The sequence below is a fragment of the Acipenser ruthenus genome, chromosome 1 (genome assembly GCF_902713425.1).
Source record: "Acipenser ruthenus chromosome 1, fAciRut3.2 maternal haplotype, whole genome shotgun sequence".
Taxonomy (NCBI): Eukaryota; Metazoa; Chordata; class Actinopteri; order Acipenseriformes; family Acipenseridae; genus Acipenser; species Acipenser ruthenus.
In genome coordinates, this window is record NC_081189.1 from 78,888,687 (window position 1) to 78,908,289 (window position 19,603).

General features: G+C 37.0%; 1 protein-coding gene across 5 annotated transcripts in view; it reads right to left on the reverse strand.

Moving 5' to 3' along the window:
• The window catches only part of kdm4c (lysine (K)-specific demethylase 4C), a 221,347-nt gene that overhangs the window by 131,809 nt on the left and 69,935 nt on the right, over positions 1-19,603 (reverse strand). For 4 of the 5 annotated variants that reach the window (XM_059030251.1, XM_059030246.1, XM_059030260.1 and 1 more), the window contains 2 exons: positions 16,161-16,264; positions 11,797-11,934 (listed from right to left, as the gene is read on the reverse strand). In XM_059030251.1, the coding sequence (XP_058886234.1) occupies positions 11,797-11,934; positions 16,161-16,264 (242 nt within the window). Of the gene's footprint in view, positions 1-9,929; positions 11,167-11,796; positions 11,935-16,160; positions 16,265-19,603 lie in introns of those variants that run through there. The other variant, XM_059030262.1, reaches the window with a different exon arrangement.

Genomic DNA, 19,603 nt, shown 5'->3' on the forward strand with positions numbered 1-19,603 from the left:
CACCAAGGCCTGAGAAATGACGGTTATATATTTTAAATATTTGCTGTATCACAAGACATAGGGCCTCATGCACTAAACAGCGGTAAATGACCAGAACCAGTGGTAGCTCTATTCACTAAGCTAATTATATGCACAAATAAAGCGAGCTAAATAATTCATTTGCAAGTTGTCACACCATGTGGAATTTAGCACACGGAATTATGCACAAGGTTTACATACACTTTATTATAGTATATACAGGGTGATTATAAAGTAAGTTTACCACATCAACTATGAGAAAGAAAACGTAAGTACGGTTCTGAGTTTGTCACAATGAAGCGACCACAGAGGACAGAGTGAGAAATCTAAAATTTACAGACCACAAGCTAAATGTATAGCACAAGTGGTGGGGAATTATGAAAGGCCTTTTGGTGCTGAATCAGAGAGATCTCTGCCTGCGTTCTGGGGTCTGACAACGGTGTATAGCAGCCAGGGTCTGATCCTGTAATCAGCATCACCTATGACAAGCATTAACAATGCTAGCAAATTGTCCATGCTTCCTATCAGCGCCCTATGAAACACGTATACATTACTTACCAAGAAGCCAACCAGCTTTATATACACCTGCCTCGGGTGTACAAGTTGTGGGCTGCGCCAGGATAGCTGGCGACCACATCCAGAATCATCAATTTCACATCACACACCACTTGTATATTAATGGAATGGTAATGCTTCTTATTACGAAAGATATGTTCAGTATCCTGGGGTGGTGACAGTGCTATGTGGGTACAAAATCAATAGCCCCCAATACATTTGGAAAGCCAGACACTTAATGTATTCTACTGATGCAAGTTGCCTATGTGTTTTTGATAGTTCATCAAGAACATCACCCAAAAACCAAGGCTGAAACATTAACATTTAGCCTAGCTACTGCGTCAACTCTAAGTTTAAAATGTACATTGTAACATTAGAACTCGAGTCGCTATTGAAACAATCTTTAAAAATGTAACAAACTTTTGCTGGAAACAAGAGTCATTTAAAATGGTCTGTGTTGGCTGCAAAAAAAGTAACAAGCAGACACAATAGATTTTTTGAATGACATATTCATAGTGTCATTTCCAGTTTATTCCGAATTTTACCGAAATTTTTTTTTAACAGGACATCGTTTTTTACTGATCTATACACAATTTTTGTCTATCATTCAATATTTTCCAGGTACTATTTTCTAGGAAATACACAATAATTTGATTAAAATGCTGTTTAATTTTGATTCCGACATTGTAATAAGCAGTCCTATACTGTATCCTAGGATACAGCAGACGTTTAGACGTCAGAGGATCAAATAACGTTCAAACGTGGTTCTCTGTCAGTTCAAACACATTAGCTTGCTTCCAATTTAGCAAAATTAAGCGTCTAGCCAGGAGAGTAACAAATGCCACAGTGTCTGATTTTACTTTGCTTGCATTGCAGCAGCACGAACTGCAGCGGACTTAGGCAAAACAAACTTACACTGTTCCAAGCAGGTTATCAGTCAGTCACATTTTACTACAACTAATAATAATAATAATAATAATAATAATAATAATAATAATAATAATAATAATAATAATAATATGAACTTAAGATTGCAAAGTGATCCCAGAGATTGGATGTGCCTCCATGATACATCAATAGTCGCTTGCACAGTATGAATTCAACTTTTTTTTTGGTCGTCTGGGCATTTAACAAAAAAAATCCCAAACAGCAGAGGGGTTTTGAGACATTTATTTCAATACAGCTTACGCTATACAGCGGTTTGCTGTAGATTGGTGAATGAAGAAATGTGCCTCTGGGTAACACTAGCTGGAGGGGGGAGGAACGTTGCTCAGTTTTTTCTAAATTTAAATTTAGTGTTAGCGTATATTTTGTATGTTTCAAACATATTCTACCATAGCACTTCTCTTACACTGTCTTGTACACTGGATATTCAGAACATATTTTACTGAAGCACTACAACCGCTATAGGTACCTCCCCAGTGCTTTGGATAATATACCCTGCTATAGAGTTGCTACGTATAACAATTTGGTTGGATTTTCCTACAACTTTTGTTTAAGTAATTTGCAGTATACAAATAAAAAGATTGAATTGTGCATGCGAGTGATATTTAATGTGTGATTTATGACATTCACACACTGTGAAACGATTTATGTTAACAGAAAAAACAAACAAAAAAAAATATATATATATACAGCGCGTGAATGGCGTCTGACGAACCTTCGAAGGTTTAAAACAGTCTTCGAATTCCTGGCTAGCAAACGAACCTTCGAACCTTCTAATACAGCCCTACATGTAATAACAGGAATCCTAGTTGAAACCCAAGAAGTAAATGTTACTTATTTCGGTTGGTAGAAATTAGAACGAGGGGGGCTCCCGAGTGGCGCATCCAGTAAAAGCACTCGCTAGAGTGCAGGATGCGCTCTATAGCCTGGACGTTGCCGGTTCGAGTCCAGGCTATTCCACAGCCGACCGTGGACGGGAGCTCCCAGGGGGCGGCGCTCAATTGGCCGAGCGTCGCCTGGGGGGAGGGAGGGTTAGGTCGGCCAGGGTGTCCTCGGCTCACCGCACAGCAGCGACCCCTGTAGTCTGGCCGGGCACCTGCGGGCTTGCCTGTAAGCTGCCCAGAACTGCGTTGTCCTCCGACGCTGTAGCTCTGAGGCAGCTGCACAGTGATTTCGCAGTGTGTAAAGAAGCGGGCGGCTGATGGCACACGCTTCGGAGGACAGCGTGTGTTCATCTTCACCCCTCCCGAGTCAGCGTAGGGGTGGTAGCGGTGAGCTGAGCCTAAAAAATAATTGGGCATTTCAAATTGGGGAGAAAATAATATAAACTAATTGGCAATGACTAAATTTAAAAAAAAAAAAAAAAAGAAAAAAAAAGAAAAGAAATTAGAACAATCATAACAAGCACTTTTGTGTCTCCCTTTTGCAATGGCAGTAAACTCATCTGAAGAAGTGAAAAGAAGAATCTGGGATTTGCACAGACCCATATTAAATGTTTCTCAAAATGGCCCTCGTGTGGCCCTCTCTTCCATACTGGTCCGCACTTTTTGTTGCCTATACAACTTATTTATATTTTTTACCTCTTTCATGAAAGCTCAAGGTTGTTAACATTAGTGCAATGCTGCTTCACTGTGCTAAACAGTAACTAATATAACCAAAACAAGAAGAGCTTGCTCTTATGTAAGAAACCTTTTTCAAACCATGCCTTGTCTTGTCTTTCTTTTCAATACGACCTACAGCTGCTTCTTATTTTATAATATTAACTGTACCTTGACCCGTTGGAAACAGAGGGTGCCAATAACAATACACAAACATAATGCCTCATCCACTGTGATCAGTGCTGATGAATTAAATGAATAGCATTGCATGTTTCCACTGCTAAATATACTGTATGCATATGCTTTATCTGGATCTAATACAGGCATAGAAAATTAAGCTCTGAACTTTCAAACAGCCAATGGATATTGAGGGTGTGTCCCTATGCTTCAGACCAGGTCCATCCTTGAGGGCCATTACTTTCCTTTGAACACTTTTTTGTTAGTTTATTTCTTTATTTTTTTTAAACAGGTTTTCCTATTAAAGGCAATTAAATGATGAATAACAAAAACATGATTTTGCCAAGCATAATGTCCAATATATTAATGTATTGTTACATTTGTGCCTGATCAATAAATACATTGATTCCACAGTTTCCATGCACGGTTAGGGTATACCAGTCTAATGGAGTCCCTTTTATTTTTTGACTGCATGAGAAGTTTGGATAAGGAACAAAAAATGTAAAGTAACCCTTTTTGACTGAGGCACCCTGACATGAAACACCCTGCCAAGCACTATAATACCTGACTTAATGCTTGGCAGAATCGATTTCAGGGAATATTTTCCCAAATAGTTTTAATATACATTCTGTAATGTAGACTGTTTTGCACGTAATGTTTTTTTTAGTACTAGGGTTAAAAGAATAATTGATAATCACATTTTCTTTTTTTTCTTTTTTGTATTTATGACCATGTCTAGTCATAGCCTCCAATGGGTATAGGTGATAGATGTTCCTTTATATAAAATACATAATGCCTTTTTCCATTGTAACATAAGTGAATTTCTTTTTATTTAACACCAGTCTATTTAGTCTATAATTTATTTCCCAAAGAAGCACACGAAACTACCATACATGGCTGCGATACATAAAATAAATAAATAAATAAATAAAATATCTCCACAAACGTCTCCAAACAGTCAGGCTGAAAATCTAAGCCAAAGTTTCATTTAACAGCCTGTCAGTTTTCTGATATGGAGCAAATGAATGCAGTGGCAAACAAATCCATCAAATCCTACATCAAAACAACCCAGCTTTATCCAATGACTGGGGGGTGTGAGGCGAAGGGGGGGTAGGGGGTGTGGGATCCAACCTAGAGGCCACCATTTGGTCCTACTTATAGACTGCAGATAGACCTCTAATGGGGTTAGTACTGTGACACAGACACAGATAGTTATGAACCTAATTAAACCGGAGAGGAGGCAAATTGATGTCTGAGAATCCCCATGGCTAAAGTACACAAAACAATTTAGTATTAAAGGATATTCATACAAAACTACAATTATAAGTAGAAGCCTGAGCATTTAAATCAATATTGGCAGTCTTGGTGAGTAAATATTACAAAACACCTTTCATTAAATATCACTTACAATATATTCTCTAGAAATGCACCAGGGTTGGGTATCTTTAGCAACTACTGTACACTCTAATTTCACACATTAATTTCTCTATAGGCAACCACCTATAGAGAAATTGTCAAGAATGATATTTTATCTTATTTTTTTATCTTTCAACTGGGTGTATACACCCCAGGCTTACACAATGATCCACTGCTCTCTGGTTTTGTAAAGTGGATAAAGTAACAGATAGACTGTTATTGAGTTTTTTTACAGGGATACTTTAAGCATGTTTTTAAACAGAATGCTGACAAAAAGCCCCGGAATCCCACTACTTTTGAATTCTTCCTAATTCTTGGGATTATTTTGATACGGTAAAAAGAACACAGGAAACCAAAAACAACAAACTAAAAAAAAAAAAAAAAAAGCTATAAAAACCTCCAAGTGTAACCTTTGGAATAACAATTTTTTTTTTTACAAAAATGGACAAATGGCTTTTTTTTCCACTGTTCAAAATATCTCTAAAGTACAAATACCATCAAAATGTCAATTTCATGCTAGTTACACTTTTAAAAGGTGCTAATAACTACCTGCCAATAACGTGACATGGTAATCAGGGCCTTGGGAAAATGTATCATACTCTCAGTTTGTAATGCTGCCACAAAACCTGCCACTGCACCCTGAAAACTTCAAAATTGGCTAAAATGGAAGAAAATATAAATTGCAGTAGGGTCATTCCATGACAAATCACACAAGAAATATTGGATTTAAGACCCTATCCCCTCCGATTTACACAACTCAGTGCTTAGGGTTGTAACAAGAAAAAAAAACCTTTTTTTTTAAATTACGTTTTCAAACTAATCGGGTCAAGGGGTTCATGATAATAAAGAGGTGTGGGTTATCCTCTGCCAGATGGACAGACAAAAGTGCCATTGACATGCCACTCAGGAGAGCAGGACTGATCTTTAAATAAACACGAAACAAACATATGTGTTGCAACCAGTAATGGTAGGTCATGGGTAAATATACAGCAAGTGCACAGAAAAATCTAATCAAAATACAAAAACACTGTACAAAAGCAGATTTATTAAAAAAAACTTGCTGTGAACACAGTGGTGTGCTGCTCCTAATATGAGGGAGGTCCATTCCAAATTGATGGGGGGGTGGGGGGTGTTAAGGGCCCCTTTTTATAGCAAGACACTCCGCCGGGACACACCCACCAGCCAGTCAAAGAATCGTAGACAACCATCCTGACAGCATCACTGGCAGACCGCCTGGTTCTCTACTACAAACGCATGCAAGAAGCCAGTGACAACGCAGTCCCTGTTACAGTGTCAAAGGTTACAAAGAGGTCAAAATGTTATCGGTTTTGGACACCCCAACCATTAATCAACCTTTTACTCAAAAACTATTTGTGCTAGAGACTTGTGTTAGGTATAATTTTACTGGCAAGTGCATGCATGATAATTCCATGGAAAGGTCAATAGATCTATGGCTTTCATATACAAAGTTGCAGGAACGCAATATTTTTTTGTTTGCTGTGGGAAAAACTGGATAGCCCTTGAGAATATGGTACTGTATGCAGTGTTCAATGCCTAGGTCTCCCTTAATCTTCCACAAGAGGATACAAGTTGCAGGTTTTAAATCCAACATTTAAAAAGTGAGAGAAAAGCCCTACTGACGGGTGTGACTTTTGTTTTAGCCATTTACAGGACATAATTTCCTTCCTGTAACTTTATATATGAAAAGCAAATATGATGACCTTTTCATGCAAGTATTTTCAGATTTTTATCAAAGATCAAAGGGCAAAAATATGTTAAAGGGTAACTTTGCGTGTTTCTTTTCCAAATCTGTTTTTAATATATGTTCTTGAATCATCATGCAATTTCCAATAAAAATGACACCAACACAAGCCTCTAGCACATAGTTTTTGAGTAAAAGGTCAATTAATGGTTAGGGGTCCCAAATCAATCACATTTTTACCTTTCTAACTATTGACCCCTTGATCCAATCAAGCTGAAAATGTAAATTTGAGTTTTTTTTTTTTTTTGGATTGAAACAAATGTAAGCACTAAGTTTTGTGTAAATTAGAGGGGATGAGGTGTTACCTGTTAGGTGATTTGACAAAGACTGATCCTACAGTACCACCACTTGGACACATCATACAGACAGTATTGGTAACCCCAAATATTACCATTAATGTTTCCCCAAAATCACACTACATTTGAGATTCTTCCAGTTTTTTAGGATTAAACAACTACTAAACATGAATGCAAACAGATTAAGGGTGAAAAGCAAATTAATTACTAAATAAACAAGGACATGGTATATATACAGTAAATAACTAACCAATGTCTTTGGAAGCCTATATTAATCCCACTGGTGTTCTCCTCAGGCCTGGCGGCAGCATGAACTGTGCGGGGGGGCATCCACTTTTTTAGGGCAGGCTCATTTTGGAAAAGACAAATCAATTAGCTTGTATCCTATCCTATATTATTGTATGCTTTCTAACTGGGGGGAGGGGCTGGTTTTAGCTATATACTCGGGCGGATCACCTATACTCTGGAGGGAGGGATAACCTGTACTACAGTATAACCCTACACGACGTGTTTCAAGGGAGGCTATATGCTTTACTATTTGATTGCTGATTTGCGATGTTTGATTTTTGCCTTTATTGATTTAATTGAGTTTTATTTATTGTTTTTTTTTTATGAGTTTTGTTGTCACATTTATTTTCTTTTATGCACTAGTCACTTTAATCACCCCAGTGAAAACACCTACTCTAGGGAAATCTGGTTGAGCTCGAGTGCCCCCCCCCCAACCAACCACCACTACCACCACCAACTGTAATTGTGATAACATGTTGATGGAATTTAGCCTGTGGTATTTTGCTTATTTATTTGAGCCATCATTGAGAGGGCACTAATTTAACTTGAACTTGTACTGATTTGTCGGGTACCTTTCCGCTGAGTAAACAGGTTCTAAGAAAATAGTCCCAAACATTTTTTTAAAATAATAACAAGGATGACATACATATAAAGAAGAAAACAATGCAGTCTTAATTAGTAAATCGATTTAAATGTTTTATTAACTTGTTAGGGTTTTAATCCCCTATTTATAATCTGGACATTGCCACTCTAAAATGCCTCCTAACTCTCCATGTTTCTACCTTCTGCCAAAAACGGTCTCTCCTGAATCTACATATGAACAGAGCAATATTACTGAACTGTCTGCATCTCGCTTTGTTGTTGTTGAAAGATGCTGCGTGTGCTCCAGTCGTGCTGGCAGTCTGTGATTGGCTCTCAGCAGTTGCAGGTACAGGACTGGCTGCTTTCGTCAATGCAAAGTATTGATTAGCTGGTTTTGGTGGATAATACAATTAATTTGGACCAATTGTGTCTTTGTTTAGTATTTACTGTCCAATAGTGAACTATGCTTAAAAATACAGCAAGTCAAAAAGAAAAAGCCAGCACTTGCGCGGATTGATTTTAAATTTGATTCACAGTTGGTACTGAGACATTCCAGCAGGCATCTACCGCTAGAACTGGAAGCTGACGGTACTGAATCAGTTTAGAATCTGAAACTGGGGGGCACTGGACCTAAACTGGTCGGGCCAGGCCCCCTAAGGCCCGCCCATAACGCCGGGCCTGGTTCTCCTACAGGTTGATTTATTGTTCCCCATTATTAGAATAATTAAAATAAATAAATAAATATGATGGAAAATGTTAAAGTTTAAGAGTTTTAGGGTGCCAATAATAAGATTTATCACTGTTTAGATCATTAAAACAAACCCAACTATGTGTAAGGGGTACCGATTTGTGGTCATTTAAACTAGTAAAGTAAGCAACCTATTTCCTGCATTGCAAACATGGGCTATATTAAATTAGTGGGTAAACACATAAATGTATCTTTTTCTTGGTCAGCAGGCATGATCTAAAGACAGATAGAGCACAGAATGTAGAGTAGTAGTTGTATCTTTTTTTTAAAAAACATGAGCCAGCAAGTTCATACGTGTGGCGACATTTGGTAGCAGGAAAGAGACATCAAACACTTCTGAGTACTGTGTACTACGATTTTGTTTTTCAATATATCCTCACAGGTATCCACTAACATTTTCAATGCAATTTTATTTACTGCACTGTACTACTGCTGACTCAGATCACTAGCACAAGAGATGACAGCTCCCTAGGAGCAATAGAGAAGACAGCCAGACTCTGTTCTACAGCCACGGGTTTAGACAACACCACTTTAAAAATACTTTAATGTTTTAGTCAAAACTGAACAGAAACAAGCAGACTCTCAGCAAAACAACATACATGTATAATATCAAAGCCCTATCCCAAATTTAGTGTTATCCCACTCTGTTGACAAATCGTAAAAACACACAGGAGCTAGGACATAGACCACGACTTGCAGAATAGACACTGCATATAAAGCCCACTGCATACCTAACACTGGACTGTCAATGCTACTACTTGCACATGCAGAGACATATGGCATGTTCTGACAGATCGGAAAGCAGCATTTCATATTCAATTAATATTATAAGTCAAAGAGAGCTGCTGTTCACAGTGCATATATATATATATTAAAACACACCTGCTGAACATATGGTTTTACTGGATTTGTCTCATTGATTTAAAAAGACTGTAGTTTCTGTATAAACACACACTGGCATGAACAATATGAGCTACAGCCTTGTCTGTCAAGGAAAGAGAAATCACAAGATCAGCACAGCAACTTTCAACTTAGTCTAGGTCATTATCATTAGATTGTTGGTCAAACAGCCAATTTATATATATATTTGCAAGTAATGACATTTTGTATTGATTTATTTACATCCAAGACACCACACACACAATGTTCTAATCTTTTTATAGAAACCATTGGCCTGATTTATCAAGATTTGTGCAGTCTTTTGAAGGCATTATTAAGAGTAACTGTGCTCATTTAGGCTCAATTGCAATTTGTCAACCCCTCTTTCATGGTGTATCAGGTGGAAATTTGCCTGCATTAGCAAGTAACAGCCTGTGAGCGTATTCGGGGGCGTGATGCACATACAATGACATGGGAGACAAGTTTATCAATCGTGTTTAAAGATGTTAAGCACATCAAGTGCTAGTAATCATTAAAACACACCCAAACATTTTTTTCTTTTCTTTTTACAATGCAGACACAAAACAGTAACATTTTAAACTGCATACTTTTAACACCAAATACATGATCACTGGAAATATGTGTATATATATATATATAGGATATAAGATTAAATTTATTTGCCATATATAAAGCATTCATGGTCCTATTTATCAGAATTGCTTCTGTCTAAATATACCACTAATGACCCTGGAATGACCCTTAAGACTAGCATCCTAGATTTAGCCAGGTATCTTTTCTTAAGAACTTTGTCACAGTAGGTAACTCATATGTTTGTAGTCTGGGACTTTATTTGTTTATCATATATGTTGTGACAAACAACTATAATAAAACTCTGAGGTCAAAAAGCAAACATATATTTAAAAAACAACAATGCTGACAATGTACGAAACAGTCATTTTGGATACTGACCTTAATTTCCTCCATCTGGGAGATGGGCGAACAATGGTTTCACTTTTCCGTTTAATCCAAGTCATCGTTTTAATGTGTTTAAATGTATTGTGTGTGTTCATTTCAACAAACCTTGAAAAATTGATAAAGTCCAAGACCTGGCCTATAAAAGATTATTCACCCACAGCACACATTTCACTAAGATGGTTTTAAGGAAATTAATGATTTGGTTTTTTTTTTTTCTCCCCAAATAAATCCCATTGGAGTGCATTGCAAAGTAGTGACTGGCAAAATACATTATGGACTATAATAGAGTTTGGTTTGATGTCTTATTAGATGAGGGAGGTTGTACTTTAACAAAGTCAAATGTATTTTCTTTCCTGAGCAGTCTGAGACCACCACCAAGTCCATTCACTGCCTGAATTGTGAAGAAATCCAAGTTTCTGACATTAAAACACTACAACCACTCCACATATATGTAGTAATCTTTTTGGGAGGGCATTTTTATCATTCAAAAACTAAAGTATTGGCAAGGAATTAAATTTAGGCCAGATTGTGTTATTAGGGGAATACTGATTTCCAAAAACATCACAAGGCCATCTGAAACAAATGCACAGGTCCAAGATGAGCATAGTTTTTTGTCAGTAATAGGACTATTTGAGGGAGGATGTGATATAAATGGAAAAACTACCGCCAACAAACCTAATATTAATAAAACCCCCTGGTAAAAGTTATTATTTACTGGACTGTAATAACTGTAAACATTACAGACTTAAATACAACATAATACATTTCTTATTAAACAGTTTAGACACACTTTGCATTAAAGTACTGTAATTAAATGCTCTCTGATTAACCGCTGTCCCACTGGAAGAAAAGTTGGTTGATAATGTTCCATATTTCATTACTTTGGAGTTCTGTGAAGGCAAGTAAGTCTTCCAAATGCTTAACCTTTGGGAACAAAGCATGCTGTCGGTTTTGAAAAAAATAGACTACAGCAAGGCTGCCAGGAGCAGATTACTTGTAAATAATGTAACACGGCACTGTACCCAGGCCTTTAACAATGTAGAATCGCCAGCATTTGTTTGAACGGTTGCATAAAACTGCTGTTCCATGAAGAGTGCTTTATTCTCAATTGAACAACAGAGGTCTGTAAGCAGCTGTGGGTTGATTCTTACCATTTTCTTACACAGCCCAGGAATTAAATACAATTTGGCAGTACTAAAACTAGTCTGCAATCAATCTACAACCTCACAAAAGAAATCTATTCACATTTCTGGAGTATTTCCGAAATTAATAAACCAGGGAAGATAAGTAAAGTGCAAATGGATTGCAGATTCAAACATGTAAAGGATCAATGAACAGTAAGCAACATAATTTGCCATACATTTGGTGAAGAGCATTCTTTTTATTTCATTTTTTCTTCTCCTGAATTTTGAATTTCCAGATTTAATATTACTTAAGACACCCCTAAACTTGCTACCTAGCCACAGTGTCTGACAAAGCTCATAGTGAAACCTGGAATGGGCCAAACTGCACATATAGCATCTCCAATTATAGTACCTCAAAAATCGTACTTACTGCTTTAGCTACTTTCCCGTAGTCTATCCACCTCACACTGGCAAAGTTTGTCGACTCAGCACAATTGAAGCCGTGATTGAAACCAGCATGGTAGCCGAAGGGAAAAGTGATCATAAATTCCCCTGTCTCTTGGGTGATCTACGAAACATAAAAAAGAAGTTTTTCTTCACATTTTTAATTTATGTTACAACTTGCTCTGTACTTGACTGCACTACATAACTTAAGTTCAAGTTTTGAAGCAGTCCATGTCTAAATGTGTTCTTCTTTCTAAAAGCTGCTGAAAGTATATTGAATCACTGGGGATGGAAGTAAGCCTTTTTTTTCATTGTGGTAATCTGACCAGCTCACCTAACAGCTGAAAATACTATAATGTCAAGACTAGTACAACGTTAAATCTTGACAGTCACCACTAAGGGAAACACATTTGAAGAACAAACATCTCAATCAGTCATTCTACATTGGTAGTAAATAAATAACACTTGGGTTACTGGCCCCCACCCCTTCAATGGCTTCTTTCTTGTTAATAATCATCAAGTAGATGCTTCCCCCTATTGACTGACATGCTTTCAGCCAGTAACATGTTATATCCTCAATCTACACATGAGACCTATGTCGCTAATGGAAGTGAGGCTTTTGAAATATCTGCATAAAATGGTGTGAAAACTGCAAGATACAGGACAGCAGAGTTGCGATTAGAGTACAGAGAATAGTTGTAAAGTTGAAACACTCTTGTTGCCAGCTTTGCCCGTGTTATTCTACCTCTCTCCCCTTGCTGCTGACAGTTTTTGTAGATGTTCTGCTACAACTGAACGCTTGTGCAGCAGCCACCGATTTAGAGTCAGCAAGCTTATCAGTGTTCCACACATTTGCAGTTTTATCGCTCAGAGCAGTGAGAGATCATAGTCTGATTTTCCCTTTCCTCACCCTCCCCAAATCCCATTAATTACTAACTACGCTCTGAAGCAGGCTGCTTTCTCCCATCACTGGGTGACAGCACAGAAAAGATTCCTTTCTAATAGCTTTTAACAGCAATGTGAGAAATCTGTGCCCCAAATGCTCACTTTCTAGATTGAATTTCCTGTAATTAATGAAAGGATGAAAAATGTCCACCATGAAAGTATCAAATCGAACTAAACTAGTGATTGGTAGATTCATACGGAATATGATTTTGTCTAAGGATATCAATTTGTCTAATGCATACATTGTTGTTGTAAAAAAAAAAGAATCCTGTTTTCATGAAAAAATTCCACCCCATGCAATTGTCACAGTATGCTGGAAGTGCACAGGTTCCGATCTCATAAAAATGTATAATTTTAATATATAATTTTAAAGACAATTTTACAAGCACAACCACAAACTTGAAGGTACTGAGACAACCCATTTATAAATGAGCACAGATAAAATCAGCAGGATAAAAATCAGCCAAGACTGCCACTTACAAAATTGAAAGTTGTGTAAACTACATAAAACAGCAGATAAGGAAAAAACAGACATGAATGTTTTAGAAGGGAACATGCAAAACAAAACATAAACATATAGGTAGCTTTATAAGTAGCAGAAAACAATTAACAGAAAGATAGGAAAAAGGGCTGAAATTAAACAGTGTTTTTACAGTATATAGTTCCCATTATATGCAGCATATGAAGGCACATGGAGTAGGTCTTTATGGCAGATACATTAATACTCAATCACACCATTTAGTGATCACTAGCTAACACAATTCAAAACAAGTCTGATATATTGATTAACCAAATACAACTTCATTTTACAGACATTTACTTACAGTCTAATTCATTATAATCTGAGCCTCGAGTAATTCACAGAAGATTGCACACAAACTGACTAAACTGCATTGCAGCCTTATAGTCTCTAGATGTCCACATAACCAAATAAGGGCTACAATTAAAAATGTAAAGAATAATTAAGTAACTTAGCACTTAAACTAATGGCTAACTATATTAAAAAATAAAAATAAAAAAATAAACGAAAAATGAAAAGCTATAGAGTAGTTTAGGCCACAATTGAGGCTTGCGGTTTTAGTAAAAAAAAATTCACGGGGCGTCTTTAAGGGCTGAGATTAGTAGACAGACAGAACAGACATGACTCTCACTACTCGGAGAACGGTGAGGAGCTTCCTCGGCGGTTTGGGTGCAAGATACGCATGAGAGCAAAAGGTTCCGGTATGGTTGGAACTGAAGAACATATAACACATGGAGAGTCCCTTTACTGCTCGGAGGACCACGTTCCAGTGTCCTGGGGAGACGCAGCTACCCATAGGGACAGAAAGGTCGCAGACCTGGAATAAGAAAGATTCAGACAGGGCTGGCACCAGGTAGCAGGAGGAGGAGGAGGAAGAAAACAAACACAAGACATAGAACGGAATTAGAATCGTGCTTATATAGGTGAATATAGATTGACAGATAAGATAGACAAAGAGAAGCTGCCCGCCCGGGGCTGACGAATCGGCGAGGCGCAGCTCTGGAGCCAAGCTTTAAGACGGAGCTCGGGAGCGGCGGCAGAACCCCTGTGATAGAATCGCATATACTCATATACGGTATCAGTACCCATCGGGCAGCAGTGTGGAGTAGTGGTTAGGGCTCTGGATTCTTGACTGGAGGGTTGGGGGTTCAATCCCCAGTGGGGGACACTGCTGTTGTACCCTTGAGCAAGGTACTTTACCTAGATTGCTCCAGTAAAAACCCAACTGTATAAATGGGTAATTGTATGTAAAATAATGTGATATCTGTATAATGTGAAATAATGTATAATGTGATATCTTGTAACAATTGTAAGTCGCCCTGGATAAGGGCGTCTGCTAAGAAATAAATAATAATAATAACGGGTTACGTAAGCTTAGGCTACACTGATGGCAGTAAATAATTTGCATAATCTAGTTTATGTTTAGAGGACTCCAGAAATCACTTTAATATGGGCATACTTTTGAAATTATTGAACTGTATAGCTAATTTGACAGTATTGTTCCTCTTTGCTTCTTTGCAATACCTACTAAAAGGGAGAGTAGTTGAACTAAGGCCAATATTGGGTTTATGATGATTTGGAATAAGGAGCTTTCAGAATGAATCTTTCCTCACACAAACTAAACTCATTTTAAAAAGAGATCGGTGTGCAACTGGGACTCAGTTGCTTCGATCCCATTTCATTTCTCACAATACTTCCAAGCATTCTGCTCCATAGCATTTGAAAGCTGAGGACCAATCCTCCTGGGCAACACGTGTGTGTTCAGCCTCCTCTTTATTTTAAGAGACTTTTTGTTTGTTATCAGCAAGGCTTCCAGACCTTTCAGTTACAAAATCGCATTTGGAGTGACAGATGAAAACCCTTGAGACAGGAATTGGCCCTGAAAAGCCTAGCGAAAGGAACTATCTTCATGTGATAAATAAAACTGTGAACACCTCATACACGTGCGTCACAAACTTACATTCAAGAACCGAGACACAAAAGGTGGGTGGGAAAGACTGAGGATTAATGTACATTTAAAATAGACTGATAGTGGGTTCTAATACCACAAGCCGGTGGTTAAGAGATTGTTTTTTTTTTTTTTTTGGTAAATTTGTTTTTACTGGTGTGTGTAAATGTTTTAATAAATAAATATATAAATACACATGGATTCTTGATGTCAGGCTATTAAGCATGATTTTAATCACACTCCTTTTCATTCTAACTCTCCACTCATAGTCCAAGTGTGTTTACTACAAAAGCACAAATCAGGGACATAGTTTTGTGTGTGTGTTTCTATGTTTGTAATTTACTTTGTTATAAAATAGTGCATTTCATGTTAATTAACAGAGTTCATTTCAAGTATACAAAACACCCTAGCAAATTCAGGTGATTGGCGCATCATATTAAGAGATGTTGCAACATAATGAGCTTAAAGGTATAGAATAAAATATAACAAACAAATCATCACAAATTTATACATACCGCTACTGTTTGTTTTCAAACAAGTGTTCCCTTGCAAAATGTTCAGTAACCACACCAAAACATTTGGATGTTTTTTTTTTTTTGGTTTTGTTTTTTTAACATAAATAAAATGTATCTCACCATCAAGTTCACCAGAAAAGAATGTCTAGTATTATGCCAATTATTAATCTTCTGCGCTTCAGAGTTCTGTGAGATACGTCAATGTAGAATTGCTGTATAGTTCATTAAATCCCACATAATTAGGTAGACAATTTGATCATGAAACGTGATTTAGCTTTCATGGCACCTTTATGCAAAATGTATAAAAGCCTAGTATTACTTTTTTCATGGCACCTTCAGGCTGAATTCGTGTCACTCTTACCACTGTTTTCCACTTGCTCACATTAGACCAACATATTAACCTTTCAGTCAGATGTCATTACCTTGTCAAAAGGGATACCATACTTCTTCAGTATTGAGGGAGAAATCAGTGTCATCTTGTGGCGGAGAAATGCATCACAGCTCTGGGAGCTATTCGGGAAGAAACCTGCAAAAACAGCCAAATCGATAGTTTTTAGATTACATTTTTTAAGTTGTATTCTTCAGATAACAGTAGTACAAATATAAGCTGCAGCAAAAGATACATGGAAGTTCACTAGAGAAGTAGAGAACATAAATGCAAAAAATGCTACAGTGCCAACAAAAGCTACAAATAGTCTTTAAAAATATATAACCAACATGAGCTTCCACAAATGTAGAGAATACAGCAAGCATGCATCTTCAAAATGAATGGAGCTGCCTTAGCCAAAATTTTCATTAAATTGCTTTTATGGGGCCAACACCACCCAGTAAAAAAAACAATTAAAAAACACAGTGACATGTATTATGGGGAAGAAAACATGTTATTATACAGAATTTAATATAACAGATTGATCTTATGTATAAAACAAAGAACGTACAATGTGCAGTCCTATCTGAAAATAAATGCACATACACTAGTTATCACAAACCACATAAAAGCAGTAAATTATTTTAAATTCAATCCTAATATAGATAGATAATACAGCTATGGTCGTCAAAAATCCATTATTATATTCCAATGGTGAGTTTAGCACACTATTTATCTCATGGCGGAGAATGCCTTTAATGACATACATAATCAATTACATCTAATACACTGGTTCAGCCTCACACAATTAACTGCAATCTTTAATTACCCTCAAACATTTTTAACTGCTGTTGTATTGACTACAGAGGCCATTACCCAGACCCCTGCATATTGGTATCACACTCCTCGTTTTATCAGTCAGAAAGAATGGGATGTGCAGTCCCAGACTGACATACATTTAAGAACAAGCATTTTATTTTAATTTATTCTTTAAAAACATAATTTAAATAAAAAGAAAAAAAAATGGCTGTGAAGGAATAGCATGTTTTCAAGATGAGAAAGTTGAAGGTGGGATTTATAATATTGACAGTTTTATTTGGTTTCTTTGTGGTTGAAAGGCTTCTAAACAGTAAATTACGTTTTTTTTTCTTTTTTTGTGGCATTAAAATCACACATTTTCTGGGGCTGTGCTGTATTTCCATATATTTCCAGCATTGATGTGCAGAATGTGATGTTAACAATTATGACCCATTGTAGCGTTACTGCTGTCTGTAATTTTGTCTACCTGTAATTTCCAAAAAGAAAGACAAGCTTTCTCACAAGTTGCTTCTATTCAACATCAACACATATACTATTTCATAATTGCATGGCTCTTGAATATTATTTGTTGGAACAAGGTATTTCTACAGATTACAAGACCACTTGCACTGTGACTGTGCTCCGTACCTTGTAATGCATTGGAAACAAGCATTGTTTCATTGTCTTATCAGTTTGTCTAACTATTGTACTTTAGCTTTAAAATGTTAAACCAGACAGTCAAAAGAATGCAAGCCCATGGCTCTTTGTATTTCATCAATTCATATTTAAATTAAAATCAATGAAGAAAGAAGATTCTATTCAGTTCCCATTTCTGGATATGGATTTGCAGCCTGTGCCAGCGCAGCTGTAGTGAATGTCCGTAGTTAAGATTTAATTAAAAACCACTGAAGGGAAGGTTATGTGAGTATTTCATATCAAATCTGAATTGTAATAATAATGTTAACTATGTAAGGTCACTTACAAATTTAAGGTCATAAAAAGCAACATATAAATCAGTATTGTTTAAACTGCTTAAATACTATGAAAATTAAAAATGAAGTAGTCCGTTTTAATTAAGGCAATTTACAGTGAGGTGTTAGATCACTGAAGTAATATCTGTATAGTTATCAAAAAGAAATGTCAATGGTTGTCTTCAATTCATGTTGGAAACTGCCACTACAAAAAAAAGTGTTTGCCAAGTGTCTTCCGCAGGCTCATCTCAATTAATCTATTAGTCTATCAAGCATTGCTTTGCCTTTGATAGTGACTTTGGGGGAAAAAAAAAAAGAAAAACTACTGAAATTAATATGGGTCGCAATTTAGAATATGTGGCATACAGAGCCATGTAATTACATTGTACTATTTATGTAATTATATGGAGCCTTTACCAAGGTGTTACCAACAAAGTATATCTGGTAACACGCTGTTCAAAAGGCATTTCCATTTAATGACATAGTAGATACCAAGTGCTACGAGAATTTTGATTAGCCAAGATCAACAATAGTATATCTCTCAAAAATACTGTGGGTATGTGCAACTAAACCATTTGGCCACCATATCTTATTCTGTTAAAGAAAAACATTGTGAACAGCAGATGATGCCACAAAACATGAAAATGCCACATTCAAAATAAAAAACAGATGGATGTAAAAGACACCTTTCCACATGCCTCAAAAACATTAAAGATTGACATTCAGAAGATTTTTTAATAAGATTTTTTAATAATTTTTTTTTTTTAATAAAGATTTTTTAATAAATTTAGTCGTTGCCAATTAGTTTTTTTTTTATTATTATTATTTTCTCCCCAATTTGAAATGCCCAATTATTTTTTAGGCTCAGCTCACCGCTACCACCCCTGCGCTGACTCGGGAGGGGCGAAGATGAACACACGTTGTCCTCCGAAGCGTGTGCCGTCAGCCGCCCGCTTCTTTACACACTGCGAACTCACCGTGCAGCCGCCTCAGAGCTACAGTGTCGGAGGACAACGCAGCTCTGGGCAGCTTACAGGCAAGCCCGCAGGCGCCCGGCCAGACTACAGGGGTCGCTGGTGCACGAGGAGCCGAGGACACCCTGGCCGACCTAACCCTCCCTCCCCCCGGGCAACGCTTGGCCAATTGAGCGCCGCCCCCTGGGAGCTCCCGCCCACGGTCGGCTGTGGAATAGCCTGGACTCGAATTCGCGACGTCCAGGCTATAGAGTGCATCCTGCACTCTAGCGAGTGCTTTTACTGGATGCGCCACTCGGGAGCCCCACATTCAGAAGATTTTGAGTAAACAGAGAAGGTAAAAATGAGATAGCTGTCCCTCTTCTGTTACTTTCTGTTATTCTCCAGAAATTATTCCTTGCTGTATTATTGATATTGCAATTTCATGGTAATTGTCCTGTAAACAGCGTTATGATGAACAAAAATACATTTGGGTACTCAAATACCCAGCTTGAGAATAAAACAGGATAATAAAAGTTTCAAACTTGTCAAAACAAGATAATAAACTGATAATTAGGCAAAACAGTACTGAAGAACAGATGGTTATTTTGAGAGTGTCTACCTCTAGTGTTTCAGCTGACTGTAAATTGCTGAAATGTAATTCAGAGTATTTCATTTTTTTTTATTTTTAATAAAAATCATCACCCTCTGTAGTACTCGTTAGGTTTGTTTGTCCTTGACACTCAAAAAACAAGGTTACACACAGTTAAATTAAG